Source organism: Talaromyces proteolyticus, assembly GCF_021365285.1.
Source record: "Talaromyces proteolyticus strain PMI_201 chromosome Unknown BGW36scaffold_2, whole genome shotgun sequence".
NCBI lineage: Eukaryota > Fungi > Ascomycota > Eurotiomycetes > Eurotiales > Trichocomaceae > Talaromyces > Talaromyces proteolyticus.
The window spans coordinates 2817563-2841015 of NW_025764278.1; the positions used below are offsets into that span (position 1 = coordinate 2817563).

The 23453-nt window shown below is 48.4% G+C and overlaps 7 protein-coding genes across 7 annotated transcripts; 6 read left to right on the plus strand and 1 right to left on the minus strand.

Annotated features, from left to right (window-relative positions):
• The first annotated feature begins 918 nt into the window (after positions 1–918).
• On the plus strand, positions 919–2517 carry BGW36DRAFT_370555 (uncharacterized protein). Its single transcript, XM_046215264.1, has one exon. It carries the CDS (start codon positions 1164–1166, stop codon positions 2439–2441), a length of 1278 nt encoding a protein of 425 aa, XP_046077107.1. The 5' UTR covers positions 919–1163; the 3' UTR covers positions 2442–2517.
• Positions 2518–4289, minus strand: BGW36DRAFT_370559 (putative glutamine amidotransferase). The gene is made up of 4 exons (XM_046215265.1): positions 3954–4289; positions 3802–3897; positions 3012–3744; positions 2518–2959 (listed from the first exon to the last, which is right to left on the minus strand). The coding sequence occupies exons 1-4, from the start codon at positions 3966–3968 to the stop codon at positions 2691–2693; spliced, it is 1113 nt and encodes a 370-aa protein (XP_046077108.1). The 5' UTR covers positions 3969–4289; the 3' UTR covers positions 2518–2690.
• A 339-nt stretch (positions 4290–4628) lies between these two features.
• Positions 4629–7495, plus strand: BGW36DRAFT_287549 (putative mitochondrial dynamin GTPase; the record flags this gene model as incomplete). The annotated part of the gene is made up of 3 exons (XM_046210514.1): positions 4629–4926; positions 4984–7002; positions 7050–7495. The coding sequence occupies 3 exons, from the start codon at positions 4629–4631 to the stop codon at positions 7493–7495; spliced, it is 2763 nt and encodes a 920-aa protein (XP_046077109.1).
• Positions 7496–13254: 5759 nt separating this feature from the next.
• BGW36DRAFT_355471 (uncharacterized protein) lies at positions 13255–15299 on the plus strand (the record flags this gene model as incomplete). Its single annotated transcript, XM_046213651.1, has 3 exons — positions 13255–13752; positions 13804–14077; positions 14128–15299. 3 exons carry the CDS (start codon positions 13255–13257, stop codon positions 15297–15299), a joined length of 1944 nt encoding a protein of 647 aa, XP_046077110.1.
• Positions 15300–16202: 903 nt separating this feature from the next.
• On the plus strand, positions 16203–18920 carry BGW36DRAFT_370566 (alternative NADH-dehydrogenase). The gene is made up of 5 exons (XM_046215266.1): positions 16203–16925; positions 16983–17321; positions 17386–17663; positions 17718–18411; positions 18474–18920. The coding sequence occupies exons 1-5, from the start codon at positions 16553–16555 to the stop codon at positions 18545–18547; spliced, it is 1758 nt and encodes a 585-aa protein (XP_046077111.1). The 5' UTR covers positions 16203–16552; the 3' UTR covers positions 18548–18920.
• BGW36DRAFT_370568 (50S ribosomal subunit protein L15) lies at positions 18921–20357 on the plus strand. Its single transcript, XM_046215267.1, has 2 exons — positions 18921–19431; positions 19500–20357. Exons 1-2 carry the CDS (start codon positions 19082–19084, stop codon positions 20158–20160), a joined length of 1011 nt encoding a protein of 336 aa, XP_046077112.1. The 5' UTR covers positions 18921–19081; the 3' UTR covers positions 20161–20357.
• A 1790-nt stretch (positions 20358–22147) lies between these two features.
• BGW36DRAFT_404329 (uncharacterized protein) lies at positions 22148–23183 on the plus strand (the record flags this gene model as incomplete). The annotated part of the gene is made up of 3 exons (XM_046218929.1): positions 22148–22391; positions 22440–22513; positions 22560–23183. 3 exons carry the CDS (start codon positions 22148–22150, stop codon positions 22707–22709), a joined length of 468 nt encoding a protein of 155 aa, XP_046077113.1. The 3' UTR covers positions 22710–23183.
• Between the last annotated feature and the right edge of the window lie 270 nt (positions 23184–23453).

Genomic DNA, 23453 nt, shown 5'->3' on the forward strand with positions numbered 1-23453 from the left:
AATAATTATTATGAAGATGAGATAGTAATCGAGCCTAATAGATGCCTAAGAAAAGATAAAATAAAGTACACCGAAGACTGACAAGAACCGTCTGCGGGAAGACATTGATAAATCTTCTCAATTGAAAACTCGGAACAATTGCTTAAATTGTATGCGCAAAGCGCCCCTGGCTGAGCTACTAACCTACCAGGATGATCGACTAGTTGGCAGGGTACCAACTCACGGTCATGGCTAAAAACTTGGACTATAAACTGCAGTCTGTTTCAGCCTTCCTGACAGGGCGCCAAATGGCAGGTTGAGAGTGACTAAATCGGTTGATACATTTTAGTGCGCGCGTAATGGGGCCAATCGCGGAAATTACCATATAAGCAGGTGCATAGCTATGTATACTGCTAAGACCTCGTTATATAGTATTGGCTCCTAATCCATTAGTGCAGTGCCACAGCCAGCGCTACTCTAACAATATATTTGTATGGGCAACCCTATCCTAGACGGCCGCGGGATTAAGGCTCTTTCCCAGGACAAGACAGGCGTTCGGTGCTAAACAGAATGAGAGTATCAAATGATATCATGTAAAAAAGAATTCGGCCAACGCTCGGCGGGTATGCATAATCATCTAACACTGAGAAATAACTTCGGAACTAGTCGTCGCATTGAGGGATCAAAAGGTGAAGGGGGCGATGAGTGAGGAGCGGCATCGTTAAAACAGCTGGAGATGGCGGTTTTTATGTTGACAAGGGGTGGGTCCACGCGGCAGGCTGGCGCTTATCAGCAAATGGCGATGCGGCTGGGAGACGATTTCCCGTTGCGGCAACACCTAAAGGCAAATTACAATATTTATCAATAATTTATGGACATTTCTTAACATGAAAAATCCATTGGCAGCGAGTCTAGTATGATCAAGAAATAAACAAGTTGGCATTAGTTGACATATGTGGTTTTGCTTTGCATGCGGTTAAGTCCCTGAATAAAGCCTCAGTGGGGACATCTGGATAAGCGGGCACGGCCACCTCCGTCAGTCTTCAATTGTTTTTCCATCAGCCATCACAAGCAACTTTCGGCCCGCGGCTTGCTGGCTATTTGCCAACTCTCACGAAATCCCTATGGAACTTCCACCAAAAAAACCATCCATTCTCATCTAATCGGTTCCGCGACTCCCCTCAATGGAAAATGGTGGCGCCAGCCCGCCAACTACCAGCAGCAACAACAGCAGCACGGAACTAGAGCCCGATAGTCAACCCCCTCTCACAGGGAGAGTGCGCGCTGGCAGCGCGAGCAGCGGCCACAAACGTACACTGTCCGGAACGTTGTTATCGAAGCTCTCCTTCCTGCGCATGAGCCAAGCTTCAGAACATGATCCCGGATCGCTATCCCCTAAACACCGCTGGGCGAACAACACCCGACTCCATCAAGACGAGAATGACGAGATTGATAACGTTGGTGTCGACGGTGGAGGAGGAGGGGCACGAGCGAGTTCGGGACGCGCAATGGCAACGGTTATGCAACAGAGAAAAATGCGACGGCGAAGGGGCTCATTACGAAAGACCGCCTTGTTAGGAACACGCCTAGAATTGAAGGAAAAGCGGAACAATTCCAGTTCTGCAAGGAGTGAAGATGCGTATGGTAGTCACAATAATGCTCTCGACGCTGGAAATACCACGCCAAAAACATCGCTTTTCAAACCTACGATCACGGCGGATGACGAAGTCACACCGAGGGTGAGCATAGAGAATACCCAGACTCCGACGCCAGCTTCGTACTGGCCGCGGTCTTTGATGATGATGAGGGGTGCTTCGTTGACTACTTCTACTCACCAACAAAACTACAAACCTACTGCGCGCCGTAGTCTGGTCAGCGATACTACTGATGATGAGGACGATATATCGATACCCCGGTTCAACAACGAGTCGGCTGCGACGGCCAATTTACGCCCCTCATCAGTGAGCAGTAGCGGCAGCGGCCTTCCAGCACCCATCGCAACCCCTTCCTCCAGCTCCGAATCCTATTTCGCCATCCTTCGCCAGCCAGCCGCCACTGCCGCCGACTCAATGGCACTCCAAATGGCTCGCAACTCGTCCCATCGCGCCAGGTCGCCACTGGCCACGCATTCATCGATCGAAATAGCAAACCATCATACAGGCGTCGACGGTGGATGGGACTATTCGGAAACCGAATGGTGGGGGTGGATTATTCTGATCGTCACTTGGCTGGTTTTTGTCGTGGGGATAGGTAGTTCCTTTGGCGTATGGAGTTGGGCATGGGATGTTGGCGAAACTCCATATGCACCACCGGAACTAGAAGATGACCCCACTCTGCCTATCGTAGGATACTACCCTGCTTTGATGGTGCTCACTGCTGTCATGGCGTGGGTGTGGGTTGTTGTTGCCTGGGTGGGAATGAAGTATTTCAAACATGCCAACATATCAGGCGACGATGGATGACAGCTATCTAACCCTGAATTGTCGGGAATGCGCAATCCTTGTTTTATTTTCAGATCATGAGTAGAAGCGTTGCTAGTGTTTGTATTATATAGCTTCGATATGCATTTAATTAGAGATACCCAAATTGTGAAAACTCCTCCAATGTTCCCTAGCTATGAACCCAAACTCCAGTTTAAAATTCCAACATAGCATACGTCATTATTCAATGTCAATTTCATGTGTACCTTGTAGACCAAGAGCGAAAACATGTCAACTTGCGAGTTGAATCTGCGCGGCATTGCGCGCCAGAGAATCGAGCTGTGCTCGTTCAGTTGATTTTTCGGAGTCCGCGTCAATGACGGCACCGTTTTTCTTCGGTGCGACAACAGCTGGGGGTGCGAGGCCCTTAGATAGGGCGTAAACAGACGATCGGTCATGATTGGGGTCGTCATTATAGAATTCGTCTAAAACCGGATGTACTAGTACAGTCTGCTTATGGATAGTAACGATTGAGTTGGTCGGAACAGTGACCCAGTTGTCTGAATGGCGTTAGAGACAGTTCTTCTAGTCAGTGGAAAGTTGGGGACCTACGCCTTTCGAAGGTAATAGGTTCGCTAGCCACAAGGACGATGTCCGCCCCTTTGTCGTGACGCTCCATCTTGAAATGACCCTTTGTTTTACCTTCTTTCCATTTCGTGCCGGAGGAAAAGTATAGACTTGCTGGCTCATCTGTCTTGCTGCTGACATACCGTGTGCAAATCACTGTGTGGCCATCTGTCACTGCAAAGTTGAGCAAGCTTCTTGTCTCGAGATCTGTAACTTTATATTTCTCCGGGATTTGGCGAATCAATTCATTGATTTTGGCGATTGTCTGGAACATTATTTGCCGTAAAAATGCCTGGCCAAAACCGTCAGGTCCTGGATCAGAGCTAGGGTCTGCACCTCCTTTCTCCATTAGATCTAGGAAAAGTGCAAATGCCCATTCACTGTCTGTGCCCCCTTTCACGCCCAGGTACCACTTATCTTCTAGCGATGCTGCCAATGGTCTCTTTATATATTTCCAACCACCAATATTGCCATTATGCATCCACATTAAGGAGTTGTGTTGAAAGGGGTGGCAGTTGTTATCGGCTAATGTGCCCTCTGTTGTTGCCCGCACATGGGCGAATATGAGATTTGAGCAGGTTTTACTGGCTAGACGCTCCAAGTTCTCGCAGTTCCATGCCGGCAAAGTCGATGTGAAAATGCACGGTTCTGGGCCAAGTTTGGGATCCGGGTAGAAACCGACGCCGAAGCCATCACCGTTGACCGGGCGGCGTGTGTCCTGATATCAAGATCCAAAATTAGTCTCTACTCATACGCTGACAGAAAAATATCTCACAAGTCGTAATCGCGAATCGTAAGATTGTGTCAATATCGAGTGACTCGGCTCTGTGACTAATTTGCTGAGAAGGATCTCATTTCGGCCTTTGTATACCTAAAGTTGACCAACATCAGCAGATGAATAGCTATTTTCAGAACATCTCAACCTACCAGAAAACGACACATCGCAGTATTTCTCAGGTTTCAGCCGTCGCAATAGAAGTATTGCAGCCAGCGACCGAATCAATTAGTGTGACAGACGAAGCTGAGCAGATAGGATAGGTCGCAATTTATTGTTTTTAGGACCGTCAAGGGTCCGCAATCGGAGTGGTCGGTCACGCCAGCAATGGTCGCAATGCAGGGTTAAATCAACGAAAGGCACTCCGAGGTCTACCAAACGACTCCGAAACAAAGATAGGCGGTCAAGCAATTGAGGCTGTCGTGTCATCAAGCACGCTGTAAACTGTCAAAAAAGCGGTCCAGAAAACTGCCTATTGGGTAGCAGTGTATCTGACGCCATCGGTCGATAAAGCGCGACAGACAATGGACAACCATGTGACTGGCAGCCTAGTCCGTTTCGGGCTTAGACACTTCTTCTCGAACGCGTGGGTCACGTGTATAAGGCATCAACAAGGCCACCACTCTTTACACTGTTTAGAAGGATCCACTTCCCACCATGATGCCGTCAACGCATCCTCCTCACCATCGCCACATATCGTTTCCGCATCCCAGTACTGTCCGTTAGTACTTGGCCAATATATCTTCGAGGCTGGATCCTTGCGATCATGCTAATCCGGGTCTCATTAATCCGCCTCTACTCGTTCAACTTATGAGAATACCAGCACGATGAGTGGGAGGATGGTCTCCCAACGCCTGACTCCGCTAATGCGGAAAGGCTTGTTGACCCGCCAGGCGCATTTCTATGGGAGTCGGACAGGAGGCCTATTGAGAGTGGATAATGTCGCTATTAGAGGTCGCGCATGGCCAGTTGGGGCCAGCTCAATCCACAACAATCACCTTGTTGTGAGGAATATATCGTTTATGAGGATCTTACCACGACTTGCGATAAAGCTAGCTCGCATCCCGGCAATGTTTGGCGGAGCGATGATTGCAGGATTGGCTTATCTACAATACCAAGCTACACGTATGTTTGCTACACAAGCGACGTTTGGTGGCATAGCTAATTGGTGATATCATGCAGAGGCCGGGAATTATGCTTTGGATATTTTCAAACAGGCTGGTGAGACTGCTAGTGGTGCGGCGTCGAATTTCTTACAAGGACTGCAAGATGTGGCGGCTCAAACCAACCGCGGTTGGCAAAAGGCGAAGGAGGAGACGGAACTTCCGGAGTGGATGCAAAAGATATTACGCTTGAAAGAAGTGGACGAATCTGAAGGAAACGGCTCAGGAGGAGGGGGTAACTCTCCAAAGGAGGGTCAACTCGCCGCTGCCACCGCTGGAGCAGCGGCTGGAACTGCCTATGCTTATGATGAGACGGAGGACAGCGGCCAGCAGTTGCGGAATGAAGCCGACGATGACCAGATGATGGTCCTGACGCGGAAGATGATTGAAATAAGGAACATCCTTACTCAAGTCGGGCAGTCTAACACTCTAACTTTGCCCTCGATCGTCGTCATTGGATCTCAATCTTCTGGTAAAAGCTCCGTCCTAGAAGCGATTGTGGGACACGAGTTCCTGCCCAAAGGATCAAATATGGTAACTCGCCGTCCGATTGAACTCACGCTTGTCAATACACCAAACGCCCAGGCCGAGTACGGTGAATTCCCTGCGCTGGGTCTAGGAAAGATTACAGACTTTTCACAAATTCAACGCACTTTGACCGACCTCAATCTTGCAGTCTCCGGCAAGGATTGCGTCACCGATGACCCAATTCAATTGCATATTTACTCTCCTCATGTTCCCGACCTCTCTTTGATTGACTTGCCGGGATACATTCAGGTTGCGGGTGCTGATCAACCCCCAGAATTGAAACAGAAGATTTCAGACCTCTGCGACAAATACATCCAGGCACCTAATATAATCCTTGCCATATCTGCAGCAGATGTCGATCTCGCCAACTCTACAGCTCTCCGCGCCAGTCGACGAGTTGACCCTCGCGGAGAGCGTACGATTGGTGTGATTACAAAAATGGACTTGGTCGATCCTGCACGAGGCTTTAGCATCCTAACAGACCAGAAATACCCACTGCGTTTAGGCTATGTAGGTGTTGTATCCCGGGTTCCTCAGACGGCGACACTTTTTTCTCGTGGAAGTGGAAATATCACTACCGCCATTGTTAAGAATGAGAAGGCATTTTTTTCAGCTCACCCCGGCGAATTCGGACCTAGTGCGGATGTATCTGTGGGTGTGCCAGTTCTGCGCAAGAAGTTGATGGCCGTTCTCGAGCAAACTATGGCACGGAGTCTCGCTGGTACGAGAGATGCTATCAGTCAGGAACTAGAAGAAGCCACCTACGAGTTCAAAGTCCAGTACAACGACCGCCCTCTCAGCGCAGAGTCATACCTAGCAGAAAGTCTGGACAGCTTCAAGCACTCGTTCAAAGCTTTTGCAGAGAATTTTGGACGCCCTCAAGTGCGGGAGCTCCTGAAACACGAGCTCGATCAGAGAGTAATGGATATTCTCGCGCAGCGGTACTGGAACAAGCCCATCGAGGATCTTACGGCCCCTCTTGCAGAACCAGACCCATTGAGCGACCTTCCTAAGGCTGACGCAGAGAACCTCTATTGGCGTCGAAAGCTAGACGCATCGACGTCGAACCTGACGAAACTAGGAGTTGGCCGAGTCGCCACGACAGTAGTGGCCGGGGCCTTGCAACAGCATATAGAACAACTGGTTGCGCAATCCACATTTTCGACTCATCCCTACGCTCAGAATGCTATTATGGAGGCGTGCAATGGAATCCTCAACGATCGATTCTTCAGCACGAGTGACCAGGTGGAGAACTGCATCAAGCCGTACAAGTTTGAGATCGAGGTTGAGGAGCCTGAATGGACTAAAGGACGCGAAAACGTCAGCAAAGTCTTGAAGGATGAACTCTCCGCGTGCGACGCTGCTTTCAAGCGAGTAGAAGACAATGTCGGCAGACGGAAGCTGAAGGATGTCATGAGCTTTGTGGACCGTGTGCGAAAGGGCGATGTTGTCCTCGACGGCAACGGTGCTGGAGGAGCCGGTGGCTTCAGTTCAGCCTTACTAGCCAAGGGTATATCGATTCTTATTCCATTTTATCTACATTACTAACGAGAACAGGCCGAGAGGGAATTTTCCTCCGCGACCGAGCCGACATCATAAAAATGCGCCTTCTAGCCGTGCGATCAAAGCAATGCTCCACGCTCAAGAACAAATACTACTGCCCGGAGGTATTCCTCGACGTAGTGGCCGACAAACTAACATCGACGGCCGTTCTCTTCCTCAACGTCGAACTCCTCTCCGAATTCTACTACAACTTCCCCCGCGAACTAGATCTCCGTCTCGGCCGGCACCTATCCGACAGCGAAGTCGAGCGGTTTGCACGCGAGGATCCACGCGTGCGCAATCATCTCGATATCATCAAGAAGAAAGAAACGCTTGAACTAGCGCTGCAGAAGATTGAGAGTCTGCGACAGTTAGAAGGGCGATCGAGGAGTACGCGAGATGCGCGGGGAGAGAGAGAAAGAGAGACTGGTAAAGAGCGGAGGGGGTGGAGTATTTTCTAATCAACTTATTCCTTATTCCCTATTCCCTATTCCATATTCTATAAATTTTGTTATACATATCCCTGGCACGTGTCAACTGTTTTGGTCGCTAGAATTCGGAGTTCGCCTCTCCAATCATAATACTGCACTCACACCAATATCCCTACTGTATATCAATGTAGCTCCATCGATCAATATCTTAATCAGCACCCTACTTACATTAGTACATTCCAGATGTCAATTCTCCATAATCATTAAATACAAGCCATCGATAAATGTAAAGATCTACGCAGCAATATCTAAATAACTAACCGCCTGCAAGGGCCATCCCTCTCATCGCATTGAATAATGTTTGTACCGAGGTCCTCATACCTGGAATGCAGGCGCAAGCAGGGAGCACCACCCTGATACTACTACTACTACTAATAATAATAGTAATAATAGATTTCAGCAAATATCCAAAAACCCTGCAGAAATTGGCAACAAGCAAGGCGGCGATTATCTCACTGTCCAGGGTGTCAAGTGATGTATAAGATGGTTACTATTGCAGGACATCTGGAACTGCCGCGGTATGAATCAAGTTTAACGTTGAATATGATCAGTCATGCAAGGCCAGCGGCAACCTATACGTCGATTATCCAGCTGAAAATCATCACAAAATTGAAACACTGGTGAATCCTGACTGAATAGTCGTGCGAGAAAATATATGTAATGTAAGCATGCATCAGTACATCAAATTGATGTAGGGAGACACCACAATATCCGGCGAATGTACATCAATTTATCGAAATGTTACATCAGCGTACTATATTTAATGCAGCGCTGTGAATACGGTTAATATCGATGTGACGATGGCTGAAAACATGTAGATAGTACATGGACGCCGGTATCAGACCTCATGCAGTCAGATCAATCAATCAAATTACAGCCCTCCTGCCTTGGCTACATGTACATCCGTCTGACTCCGCTGCCCTGTGACTGATCGATCATACGTATGAACCATGATGCATGCGTGCAGCAGCAGTCAAAGAGCAGAAAGTTAATAATAATCATAATAACGGCAGCCTCAACCAGGCTCAGTAGATGGATAGTGATACTAGTAGTGATACATGCGAGGATATTATTATTAGGTTCAACCAATAGCCAGATAACCGAGATAGCCCAGACAAAGACACGGCAGACGGAAATTTGATATTAATCATTCAACACAAAATATTAATATTAATCTTCTGAAGGAATAAATACGCATGGGTCTGATCCATGTGGCTGCTCTCGATCCCTCCCTTCCATCCACAAAGTCTCACCACTATGATTAATGACATGGACTATTGAGGACGTGGGATGCGCCAAAGCCAAAGAAAGATAGGAAGGAAACAAAAAGAAATGAAAAAAAAAAAGGTTTGCGCTGCACTGACTCAAAAGCTCAAAGCTCCAAGTGCAAAGTGAGACTGTCTGGCTATTACTGCAACCGTACACCATCCAGCAACCAGTAAAATGGCTATGTGCAATGTATCACCAATGCGAATGCGGGACGGGTAATCATAATATCGGGTCGTCGGGCTAAGGGCAACGCAACTGGAACATTGAAACCAACGAAGTGGGCGATTCATTAACTAATTGATAATTACTATTTTTCAAGTGGCAAAGACTATGAATATCAGCGTGGCCATGCCTGACTACGCCTGCAACTATACTTTGATTATTACGGGTCGGTCATTTGACGAATTTTTGTTTCACTGCGATAGTCCTTCCCTTTGGTAAATGGTTCCGGACAGCAGGTCGATATCCGGGTTGTCCGGGTTGGATTAACTAGGCCATATTATTAATTTAGTCATTCCACATGCGAGGACGAAAAGCGAAGTTTGGAACTTTGACTGTGCGGTCGAATCGGCTTCCTTAAGATTAACTCATTATGACTAGGCAGTGGACACTACAACCTGTATATCACACCGTATAAGATGTATGGAAGTCATACATGGAGGAGATTCTGGACTAGTCACGGCTAATTAGATAGCAATGATATCGCAGTCTAAGCCACGCCCCATAGACGGCCCCAAATATTGAATAATACTAATATTAAAAGACAGTAAGTAATGAAAGTTCAAGACTAAGAGTGAAACATTTAACTTTCTATTATATCATAATAGGCAGTGAATAGGCAGTGAGGCACCGTACATGTTAGAATCAAGGATTGGTATGCATGCATCTCAGGGTTCTTAGCACTAGGATAATAAAAACTAGCAGTGTTTGTATACGATGCTCAGTTCGGGCTTTGCTTGATCATCAACGTGTAACCTGGCTTGTAGCATGATTTTTTCATGCAGTGTGTATTTCTTACTAGGCGAGGGCCGCGAGGCTGCGATTTACTGTCTACTAATATTAAATAACTTGTAAATAGGTAGGCACGTTAGTGCACTCCGCCAGCCGGTACGGACGATCTCTGAGTAAAGTACGTACGACGACGTACTACTCGTGGCCGGTAGATGAAATTGCCATTCAAGGCATCATGCTTTCGAAACGGTCCATCCTTGCCACCTACAGGCTTCCGAGCCGGCGCACTCAGCAGCATGGCCCAGCGGCACAGCACGGCACAGCACAGCACAGGGCACAGTGCACAGGACACAGCCCGGGGGCCAGGCGACGTAATGGCAAGCGTCGCAATAAAATCGGGTATTCGGTGTACAAGTACCGGATTCTGGATCCTGGATCACACGGAAAAAGTAAAACTAATCATAGAACTAGCGAGAGGAATGAGTTGAGCAAAGTCAAAGGAAAACTAAAAACAGGTGGGGGGACAAGGTTTCTTGAAATTCCTATCCTAAACGGATGACCGAGTCGCTGGGCTAGCCAGTCCTCGCTGCTCAGGATGTCGAACCACAATTCGTGATTATTATTATTATTCTGGCTGGTCTGCTTACTGCGGAGGCAGTAGTGGCTAGGAGTCCGTTAGCGGCGACCAGCGATACGGATTACGGCGAGCCAATACGCGAGGAGTAATCGGGCAGTATTATTCTGCGTGTTGCGTATGAGGATGGATGATGTCTGGGTCGAAAAAGTTTGTTGCAACCTGTGACTGACTCCTGATCAACACGCACATGGACCGATCTTACCGCTTATCATCATCACCGCTGTGAGAACCGAGGGTTTGCTGCATCAGTGTCGCGACTGGCGTCCCCTTTCAGTGGCTGTTGATCGACTCATTTGTTGGGCTGGCTCGCTAGTCGCTGTAGCAGAGACCAGGGCTCAGAGCTTTCGACTTGCGAGGGCGGAGTGCGTAGTGAAAGCATAATATTGAATAGATGCATTGCATCGGCGTGCTACTACAGTTCTTTTGCCAACAGCATCCGCATGGGCGAGAAGCAAGAACACGGATCGTCCATCAGAGTGGTAATGCTGTCTAACAGACAAGTCGATGACATCCATCACATTCATTACTCGGATGTGATGCGACCGGAGCGACGGAGCGACCAGAGCGGCAAGCTGGACCTTGGATATTGTCCAGGATGGCGACGCATTCGTGATCCTTTAGTGAGTGCAGCAGATACAGTCGAGAGTTCGTACCGAGTACTGGAGTCTAGTATAATACTAGGCAGCTGGACCGGCGCACCTTCCTTTTCCTGTGCATCCTGGATCACAGCTTCCTCACTTGTGCCGCGCCTTACCGGATCCGGCCCAATACATGTCCATACCGTAATGTACCATGTAGTTACTATATAGTACGTAGACAGCATGTAGTATATAGGATATACTACATAGTATATTATTATCTACATACACACACATGTGACATATGTTATTGGAATAATTTATTGTTGAAACATGCTTCACTAATATCGATATGGATGGTACTACATACCATCCACAATCCTCGCCCGGCACACTCATAGTCACAGCCTACTACAGTGCCTAGAGCCTAAGGCTAGTCGCCTCCAGGGGCTTGGTGGAGAGCGGGGGCGCTTTGTCGCCGTGCTGTTGTTATTCTTCCAGAGAGCAGCTGCACCCGACCGCCACCGAAAGCGGTCGTTCTCGGTACTGTAATACTGCCTCGCTTACTTCATTGTTGCGTCGCTTGCCCTCACTGTTGCGTACCGTACGGTTATATTTTATGTGGTGATGGACTCATTGATAATGGATAATGATTGCTTGCGCCGCTCGGCTGCCCAATCAGCAGCCCCTGGTGTCTGCCCTATATTCGGCTAGTCGATAGTTCATATTCCATAGTACTTCGCGCTATGCATTTCTCATTATTCCTGCTCTTCGTAGAGGCGAGCACGGAGGAGTCGCAGAGGCCAACCTTGCAGGTCCTGGCGCGCCGCTATTGGCCGCCCGCCACGGCTGAACATGCCCCAGCCGACGATTCCATAATACGGGCAATTATTGTTGTTCCCGCCTGCGAGCATATTCTGATTGATTGACTAATCTTTCTGGATTTGAAGCCATCCATGATCCATTCTCCAAACAGACGCCCCATCGGCCCATTCCTCGCCGCCCAATCGTGGCGCGCGGCCAACGACCGACTGGGCCAGTCTCAGCGGCGCACGCTCCTCGCCTAGATCCAGGCTGGCCACCGTATGATTTAGATTTTATTATTTACGGGTTTTTTTGTCTTGTGCACAATCCCCAACGCAGCGCTGATTGGCGGCCGGGGGAAATGTGACATCAGCCTGTCTCATCGAGCACACGGCTGGCGCTAGGCCCATGCGGGACTAGCCAATACCAGCACCACCGTGACACCCGGAATACCAACAGTACCAAGAATACCAAGAATACCGCCCAGCCACACAACGCGCCTGCCTATTGCCGTACAGGCTTACTCCCCCATTACGACGCCAGTGCTGGGCCCTCGTTGTCGTCGTCGTCGGATCCCTCCACTCGCCCCTCCACCATACCATACCATGACAGACGATCAGCCTCTGGGGACCTGCTTCCGGTCCCAAAAACAACATAACATGCAAAAAAAAGAAATGGAAAGAAAAAACACACTTGCCCTTTCCAGCCAGGCGTCCTAGTCCCTCTTGCCCTCCGCTAGCCTGCCTGCCCCCAGCCAACCACCGCCCGGTGGGCCAGCCTAATCGCAGCAGCATGACAGACTGACTGACATCGATCCATCTCCATCCATGGCGTGAATGGAGACAGCATTGTTTGACGACGCCGGCCATGTCTTGTCTGCCGCCGCGCTGTTCCAGATCTTCACCACCCTCTTATTACTTGCAACCACTCTCTTTTCTACTTCTTTCCTTTCATTGCGTCCGCCCCTTTCTCTGCGCTGCATCACCTCCTTGTTTCCGACCAACGCTGCCGTCTGTCTCGTATCCGCTCTGATTGACTGTGGGGAGTGTCGATGAGGTAATAGGGAATACTGCTCGTGGATTGACGACGACGACGATTACTACTACTGCTACTACTACTACCACCACCACAACTAGTCTCGCTACGATCATATCGCCGTTCAATCTCTGCTTCCGTCTGTGCCGTCCCCTTCAAGGGTGTGCTGGTCGTGCCTGCCATAACATGGGAATCGGATCCTGCCGTGCATTGGCTTCCCCCCTTCATTGCTTCCATTTCCATTCCACCTGCCAGGGTTAACAGTCTGCCTGGAATCGATCACCACGCCCGACCTGCAGCTGCATTCGAAGCATTCGACCACCGCCAGGCAAGGTCCCTGCGGATTATTAGCTCTTGCTTGAGTGAGCTGCCTGACGTCCATGTCTACAAGTTGACTTGATGCGCTCTATATCGAGCCTCGCAATTCCTTGCCAACAGGAACCTCATCACCACACATGTCTCCCGCTCTCACCTCGTATCCCTCCTTCTCGTCGCAGCCCTTCCCAGCCTCCGCTGCTGGCTTTCACCAGCTGCATCAACACCACGCCGCCCTGTCGTCCCTCAGCAAGCTTACCTTGAATCCCATCTCTTCGGGGTCGACGGACTGGTCCGTCACCGTGAGAGACGGCCTTCCCACCCCGCCGGCCGATATGAGTGGTGTGGCCTACAATCCCCAGCTGGCTCCGTCGACATACAGCTCCAAGCAATATGCCCCCGTGGCCCAGCATCAGTATTCGACCAAACACGCAGCAACACGGATCCCGCTCGCCAATACCGTGTCAAATGCAGTTCCCAACTATCTGCCTCCGCTGGTGAAGAATGTACCCATCTCGACTACCGTGTCCGAACCCAAGCACCAGAAGAGAAGCCACGATGACTCGGCCTCTTCGTATTTGCAGATCCCCACGTCCATTAACCACAGTGGCGGGAGTTTGGCTGAATTCGCTGCCCAGGTAAGCTTGTATGTGAATGGGGAGTGGATGATAACTAACCGGGGTTCATAGATTGCATGCTTGTTCTGGTTCGAGAAAACCTCTAAGTTAAAGGCCATCGAAGACCAGACCTTCCAGCGATATTCGCTCGTACCCGAGGCAATTCCTACTCCTGGCTTTCAGAAATGGGTGACGACGGTTTTGTCCACCACGCAAGTCAGCCAAAACGTCATCTTGCTCGCTCTGCTGTTCATCTACCGACTTAAGAAATCCAACCCGGGAGTTCGTGGGAAGAAGGGTAGCGAGTTTCGTTTGATGACGATTGCGTTGATGATGGGGAATAAATGTGAGCTTCAAATGCAGAAAATTTCATTTTGAGACTAACGGGCTATTCAGTTCTGGACGATAATACCTACACCAACAAAACGTGGGCCGAGGTTTCGAGTATCACGGTGCAAGAAATTCACATCATGGAAGTGGAGTTTTTGAGCAATGTTCGATACAATCTCTTCGTGTCCAAAGAAGAATGGACACAGTGGCATTCCAAGTTGGGCTGCTTCTCTGATTTCTTCGACAAGGCCTCGCGGATGCCGTCAGAGAATGAATTCGCACCCACGACGCCAGTCCTCCAAATTTCACCGACTTTGGAGCCATCCGGCTGGAGAAGCCTACCAGCGTCGCCACACTCTAAACTACCCTCTCCTCCTGCTTCCAACCACCTTAACCCGCCGCAGATGTGGAATTCAGTTACAAACACCAACTTATACCGATCTCAAACCCCGCCTCGACACTTGCCGAACATTGAATTCCCTCCATTCCCGCGCAAAAGGAGCTGGGAGGACGACGTGGATGATCACCCGATTAAGCGAATGGCCATACCGAACAATTACTCGGCCTCGATGGCTGCCGTTCCAACGCCTGCAGCAGTCTCGGTCCCAGTTTTACCGCCAGTGGTAAGCACTGCAACGAGCATGCCATTATCGGTCCCTACTCTTGGTGTTCCGACCCCCCGCTTCCCTTCGTCGAATATGCACAACAGCGTGGTTCCGTCCTTACCACCTACTGTATCACAACAACTTCCACTACCCAATGTTCGTGCCATGTCGACGGTCTTTAACCCCGCAGTGACATGGTCTCAGCCAGGTCCAGCAACTACCACCGTTGCACCTCTCGCGCTGAACCCTATGGCTTTGTACAACCCCTCTGTGTCACTGCCCGATCCGAGTCGACGACAGAGCCCATACCCTACGTCCACGTCAGCTGGCACCGTTTCTCCGTCTGTGGCTTATCCTGTACGCACACCTCAGTCTCACCTATCACCGTCGTTTTTCCTGGTCAACCGAAACTCTCCATATCGCCCAGTGAGAGCCGTCAACACGCTGCTTATCCCTCCACCGTCTGCATCCTTGCACCAGCCTCGCAATGTGTCGATGGATCAGATGCATTACCAGCCTCTGGGGAAAACGGTGACGGAACGCAGAACGGGGGTGCTCCCATATCTTCACCACGAGGCGTGGCCCCAGGGACCCATTTCTCAACCTAATTTCCTTTCAAGTCAAACCTACTGAACTACACTACGGATCTTTACTTTACCTTTCACTTGTATAGATTATTTGCATTGGTTGTCACCAACACTCTTTTTTCTTTATGCATGGTCTCGGGCGTCGAATAGACATATTTGGGAGGTCATCGACTTGACCGATTACATTTGCATCACTTACCATCATCATTCCTGTTGATTATTTGCACTGGGAACTAGCATACTATGGCGTTGATATTTATTTTCTGGTGGGCCGGAAATCTGGTTTTGATTATCTCACCCATGTGAGAAGCATAGCATATATGATGCCGGTGTCTTACCGGTAGGAAGGATTATAGAACCAGATAGTAGTTCGCTGCTAGTCCAGACAATCAGACCAAATCTGACTGTACCATATCTCCAATAAACTGTAACATTGCAACAGATAGCTGAACTAGTCCATCCATTTCCCCGGTCCTTACGACCCCAAAGACTTGGGGAATGCGGATATAAATTCCCTTTCAACCCTTCACCCAGAAGGCTGAACCCGAATCCCTCCGACGCAAGCTTTCAGTATTCCTATTCCTCCCTACTCTTTCCGATGGAGATTCATGTGACCAGGTTGATTGGAAGGAGTACTTGCTAGCTCCAAGGGATTTATCGTAGAGTGCCTGGTTATGACTACCTGCTATAGAAATATGCAATGCTAGCGGGCATAGGATAACTGTAGGGCGTCCCCCCGAGGTAACTCCTCTCGGCCAATCAGAGGCCGTTCTGGCTGTCAACGGTAAACAGCCGGAAGGATCTGGACCTTCCATTGCATTTAATCTTTCCTATTGCATGTTGGTATATCTGTACTGTTGGCAGGGATCGGAGTAAGCATTAATTGAGCGAGAATTGATCCTCCTTATAGGTGATTACTAGTACGGATTGAGGCATCGCAGCCGTGCGTCATTGATATCGACAGCAATTGCATGTGTCATTCCCTTTCTTTTTTGTCTATTGTAAAAATTATCATATCTGTTTCTTGTCAATAGAACCAACATATTGCGAGGTTGCTGCTCGAGACCAGCAGCTTATCAGCGAGTTTGCAATTGATATCAGAATTTGCAGCACACCGGCTTGCCCAAAGCAGGTTCGCGGCCCATAGACCGATCGGCCCTTAGATAATAGCCTAATATTAGCACAACCTCACACATTTTTGTGAATCCATCAGAGCTTCAACCACCTGCCCCCTTGCCATACCACCACCCCATTGTCCCTCCTGCTGGCTTCATCCAAGTGAAGTCGCCACGGCCGGAAATGACTGTGGGATCTCTGCTCGTCCGCGCGACAATGCAGCAGCCGCTAGCTTCGGCATCCAGGCGGTCGCTGGCGCGGTCGCGATTGCTTTCGACGACAACAAGAAGCAGCCCATTGTCATCGGCATTGGCAAACCGCACTGCCAGAACTACTTCTCTCGCTCAGACCTCGTTTCGTCGTGCCTTTGCTGATGCAGCTGCTCCTCCACCAGCGCCAAAAAGGAAGCGCTTCCGCTTTTTTCGCTGGGCCTACCGTTTGACCCTGCTGTCTGGGCTCGGTTTGACCGGCTACCTCGCGTACAGCATCTATGTCTTGCGTCACCCTGAGGAGCAACTCGAGCCGGATCCATCGAAGAAGACCCTTGTTATTCTGGGTGAGTAGTTTTTTTCTTTCTGTTCTTTTGTCAAACGCCAGGGTTAATGTTATACAGGAAGCGGCTGGGGCGCAGTCTCGCTCCTCAAAAAACTCGACACTGAAAACTACAATGTCGTGGTCATTTCACCTCGCAACTTCTTCCTCTTCACCCCCCTCCTGCCGTCCTGCACTACTGGTCTGATTGAGCACCGCTCCATCATGGAACCTATCCGAAATATCCTGCGCCATAAGAAAGCTACTGTCAAATACTACGAAGCCGAGGCTACCAAGATCGACTACGAGAAGCGCGTCGTGTATATAAGCGATGACTCGGAGATCAAGGGTGATGTCTCGCATACCGTTGTGCCGTTTGATATGCTGGTTGTCGGAGTGGGTGCTGAGAATGCTACTTTCGGTAAGTCAATACGCATATATATATATACATTAGCGATTGGAATGGTTAATGTTGATTTTGACAGGTATTCCTGGCGTCAGAGAACACTCCTGCTTCTTGAAGGAAGTCGGCGATGCCCAGAAGATCCGCAAGCGTATTATGGACTGTGTCGAGACTGCCGTCTTCAAGGACCAGACTGACGAGGAAGTCAAGCGCCTTCTACACATGGTCGTTGTCGGTGGTGGTCCCACCGGCGTTGAGTTTGCTGGTGAGCTTCAGGATTTCTTCGAGGATGATTTGCGCAAGTGGATTCCGGAAATTCAGGACAACTTCCATGTCACCCTGGTTGAAGCTCTTCCCAATGTATGTTTGCAACTAGAATTACTAACCCAAGGGGCTTGTTGCTGACACTCGCAGATCCTCCCCATGTTCTCCAAGCAGTTGATTGAATACACCGAGTCCAGCTTCAAGGAAGAGAAAATCACCATCCGCACCAAGACCATGGTCAAGAACGTCACGGACAAGTACATCGAAGCGCAAGTCACGAAACCCGATGGAACCACGGAATTGGAGAGGATCCCTTACGGTCTTCTTGTCTGGGCCACTGGTAACGCGGTCCGTGGCGTTGTCCGCGACTTAATGGAACAGATTCCCGCTCAAAAGGACTCTCGCCGCGGTCTCGCCGTCAACGAGTACCTAGTTGTCAACGGCACCGAGAATATCTGGGCTGTTGGTGACTGCGCTATCACGAACTACGCCCCTACAGCCCAGGTTGCCGGCCAAGAAGGCGCCTTCCTCGCCCGTCTCTTCAACACAATGGCCAAAACCGAAGCGATCGAGACCGAACTCAAGAAACTCTCCGTTGCCCAACAAGAAGCCAAGGGCGACGAAGAACGCAACCACGTCTTCGAAGAAATCAAGGAACGTCAGCGCCAGCTCCGACGGACCAAGCAGATCGGCCCCTTCCAGTACTCGCACCAGGGCAGTTTGGCGTACATCGGAAAGGAGCGTGCGGTTGCAGACATCAGCTGGCTGAGCGGCAACATTGCGAGTGGTGGAACGATGACATATCTTTTCTGGCGTAGTGCTTACTTGAGCATGTGTTTCAGCGGTGAGCCTTCCCTTACCACAGACTTGAGTTTATTGATGATACTGATTTGTGAAATTTCGCAGCTCGCAACCGTGTCCTCGTTGCCACTGACTGGATCAAGGCTAAGATCTTTGGCCGTGACGTGTCAAGGGAGTAAAATCGCCAAAAGTTGACTCTTTACTTTACCTTACTTTGTATTATCCAATCATATCTTCTTCCGGCTTTTTATGTACTCAGCTGGTGGACTGGTTACCCGTGATCATGATTATGACCACGATCGTTATTCTGGTGTGAAAGGAACCCAGATTATCAGAATTAACTCTTAATTACATACGTACCTGACATAGACTTGTGTGCGGAGACATAGACGGTTTCTTTTGTTGTTCAATTTGGGATTAGTTCTTTTTTCCTGTCTTAGCTAGCTTGTACCATGCGATAGACCTGTTAGTAGAACTTGGTTATATATAATTTCGCATTTGGCGTGTTTCGGCGAAGACAGTCCAGCATATTAAATTGTATTACATAGAACAGCTGCAATTGCTGCAGTCTGTCCTGTCGTGGTGTTGTGAGTTAGTTACCAAACACAGTTAGCGGCATCGGACAAATTTTACTTCCGCAACTCACCACCCTGAATCAACAACTTCCTATCATTCATACGTTCATTAATCGCCCTGCATTGAGCCCTGCCACAATGGCAACTCGCCTCCCGACCCTCTCGGGCCGTCTATCCCATCTCTCTCTCACACCAAACATAACCACATCATACACACCCCTCTCCTTCCTCACGCCCCAGCTCCGATCCCAACATCGACCGCAGCAGCAAACGCAAGCTCGACACGCAAGCATCCTCAACACCCTCTCCGACAACCCCGGCGCCTACAACAAACGCATCCGTCGCGGTCGCGGCCCTGCCTCGGGCAAAGGCAAAACCTCCGGCCGTGGTCACAAAGGTCAGAAACAGCACGGCAAGGTACCTGCGGGATTCAACGGTGGACAAACCAAGGATATCGACGTGCATGGGACGAGGGGAGAAAAGAACATGTACGCATCCCCCACGATAGCCATTTCTGTATAAAAAAGGAAAGCAAAGGGTACTGACTTGATTCCAGCTTCGCCCTTGACCTCGCCGTCGTCAATCTCGATCGAATCCAGGAATGGATTGACCAAGGCCGCATCAACCCCAAATTCCCAATCACCATCCGCGAACTGCACGCCTCCAAGTGTCTCGGCGGGATCAAAGATGGCGTGAAGCTGCTAGCATGGGGGAAAGAGCAAGGTGACGGCAACTCTACCAGCATCTTAAAACAGCCTATCCATCTAGTCGTCTCGCGGGCCTCTGCCGACGCCATTGCCGCCGTCGAGGCCGCCGGCGGGTCGATTACCACTCGCTTCTACACACGTGCATCCATCGCACGGATCATCGCTGACAAAACGCACCCGTTCTACTCGATGGCGTGGTCGGCGGAGAAAAGCGGGAGTGAGTTTTTGGCTCGCGCGCTGTTCGGGCAGACCTCCGGGCCCGAGGAGGGGGAATCGGCGGTACATACAGAGAAAAAAGTTATGCAGCGCGGGAAATTCCTGTATAGGTTGCCGGACCCATCGAATCGAAGGGATATCGAGTATTATCGTGACCCTGCGCATCGCGGGTATTTGAGTCACTTGGTGCAGCCGAATGAATCTCCTAGTTTGTTCTTCTTGTCGCCCGCCCATAGGAAGTCGACGGCTGGTGTCAAGAAGGAGAAGGTTCTGGGTCCAAATAGGTTGTGGTAGATTGGTTGGGAAGAGTTTATTGTATGACTAGCATAGGAAATTTGTTTCGTTTGTGGTACATATGTAGCAAATATATCAATTGATGATAATAGGCCAACTGGTAGCCATATCAAAGTCTGTCGCAACTTTTACATGTTTTCTTTACTTCAATTGATGTAGCAGTCAGGGCAGCATCATGGCCAATTGATGATCGCAACTTTGTCCACAACGAGCACACATATGCAATGACTCGGTGGATTCGCGTCAACTGGTATGAATTATGACTCTACATATCAATATAGTTAGAGGCGATGAGATTACAGTTTGTGGACATTGGACCTGTGCAAATAAGAATATTTCTTCTTCAGCAATGGAGTAGAATGTACATGTGGTTTGTCATCAAGTCTTGGAACTGACACCTCAGGCGATGGCTAAGCAAGGAATATGAAGCATGAAACCAGATACACCTATCTTTGTCTATATCAATGTGTCTCTGATAAAGGCCTAACAATAACGAGATCTAATAGCAAATCTAAGTATATATATAATTACTATAATTCCACTTAATATTATGCCTAAAGAATAGAATTTGCTTATAATTTAAGATATTGTAGATATTATTGTAAGTATTTCCGATTTCTTCTTGATTAGCTAATTTATTACATTGAATTTCATCATTCTCTCCTTCCTAGCTGACATTTTGAGAGTTAATATCCTTCTCTTTAGTGAGTCGCTCTCCAGACTGAAATTGTTTGAAGATATGACCTTTTGAGAGCCGACAGGAGGCAGTGCAGCAAAAGTTTGAGCAATGACTAGTTGCTTGTTGCTAGTTCTTACAAGCAAACCGTCGAATTAGGGATGTGCCATAAGAGTGCAAAGGATATAATTCAGTGAAATCTGTAACAAATCCATTCAAAATAGAAATTTGCTGTTGGAAGATCGTGAAACATATCTGCTATTTCTATTTTAGTGCTACTTGTGTCAAAAAATTGAACGAGCCCAATTCATCCTCTTCGAAGCCTGCCCTTTTTATAACAGTATTCTGCAAGGTACGCGTTAGCTCAAATGAACGTATGAGATAATGCGAAGGATTGAAAGGAGGAAATATCATTTGAGAAGGAAGACTAACACTGTTGTCCCTAAGTAAGTTCATTCAAAGAGAGCCCTTCTTTTCCTCCGCATATCAAATGCCAGAACTTGAAAACCACCTCACGAAGTGAAATAGTTGGGCCGACAGAATCAATGACTACTGCGGGTTCTCGAAGACGACGAAGGTTGGGACAAACATCTGAGATATTAAAACCATCAAGAGAGATGGTGGTGTGGTAAGGACTAGATATAATCAGACGCTGCAACAGGGGCCAGTGAGATTCAATTATTCGAATTTCCTGACGGCGAATTGCCAGTATTATTGGATACTCGCAGCATTCTAGCCGCGAGACACAATGTCATGTTGTGTAACGTCGGGCCATGGCGTTGAATCAACTTGTCAAGCAAGAAGGCGTCAGATATCCTGCCAAACGAAATTCTGTTAAAGGCTCTAGATGGCTGATCAGGGACTCTAAATTAGACACTAACGAGTGGTCACCATCGGCTGGCTGTAAATTCAGACCAAGCAACTCAAGAGATATGAAACTGACGCTCTGCTTCATATGACTAAAAGCAGAGGATCGGGGACCACTGCTAGCATTAAATGGCGGATTTTAGATAGGTCAGTGTTTTTTGACCATTCTGATATGTCGTCCAATACTATCCCTTTTCCCATACTCAACGTACATGAGTGAAGAGAGAGTAACTTTCTTGAAACAGGTAAAGGTGGCATAAACCCTTTCCAAGCAGGCTTCGGACCGGCGCGTCGTAATGCTAGAGATGACGCTGGACTAGGTAAAACATCGTTAAAAGGTCTGACATTCGGGGCCACTGCAACGACTTGGAATATGGTATTCTTGTTATAATTAAACTTGTCATATGAATCTATTCCAACCGCTTTCACACTAAGACCATACAAATGGGGCAATTGGATCAGATTCAACTCGAGCTGTTCTATTATGCCAAAGTTCGCAAGGTTGCTAAGACAGAAAAGTCCGTGTGTAGTCAGCATGATATAATGATTAAGTTAATATTGATTGATGTTATGTATACGAGTTTCCTCACTGCCAAGAGGACAGTGGTGATTCCAAGACCAAGGAGGATTTCACTATGCAATGATTATGATTGGTCAGATATTTTGGGATGTAATGTGAGAACCGCTCGTACGTAGGAAAGTGTCGTGTCCCATTTACTAACAAACAAATTACTAGGACCGTTAATCATTTTCGGAATTCTGGAAATTTTCAAGAAATTGTTCTGGAATACTAGAAATTGTCACAACCTCGTAAGCAGGAGTATTCGCTCATTAAGCTGATGCGCCAAAAGACCAGAATGTTGAGGATGGTGAATCCTCTCCGCTACTCACTCATTTAGTAAGCGTTGCCAGAACTGTCACAATTGCCATGGTCGAGTACTTTCTGCTCATTCTGCTATATGTCAATTATGTCAATATCTTAAGGGCTACACACTTGGGCGCCTAGGGTATATCAAACTCACCGGACGCATCAGAGCTGATGTAAACGAGTTCTGTTAGTAGTCCAGTAAATTGACCACAACATTCTCACTTCCTCGATACTCCCATTAGAAGAAAAATCACGCTTCGTAGTACCTTTTAAGTGCAGTTTAGAGCCATAGAGTCAACGCTGAAAAGAACATCAGGTCGGGCAATGGTAAGCGGATACAGTAATTGCCGGAAATAAGGAATGAGTTACACAATAAAAAGCAAAATCATTTGGGGGCGCTACATACCAACGCATTAAATGTTGTTGCAGACATGCAAATATCGTAGAATTCACGGACGACAGACTGAGCTGATTTTACGAGGAAGGTCCTAGAATATATATAGTCAATATTGCTGTCTCAATTCTGTGGCCGCCGTTCATTCATTCTGGCCATTAATATTATTCGAGGGGGTGAAGAAAACCGATTTCTAGTATGTTGACGCTAGTCCTCACATTTTCAGTGGAAGTCAACCACGGCCCCATTCTCAAACGAATTAGGTATTAAGGTAAACAGCCGCACGCGTTCCTCATGCACCAACCCATCATCATTTGAGCGTTGCACTTCAAAGGTATCAAATTTTCAATACAACGGAGTAGGCCTAGCATTGGGTTCTCCAAAAAAAGGAATCTATATCGTAGACCCATTCGGACTTTGGATTTAGCCCGGGTTATTCCTTTAATAGAAAATACATATTTAAGCGCCCGCTGCGCCTTCAAGAGGCA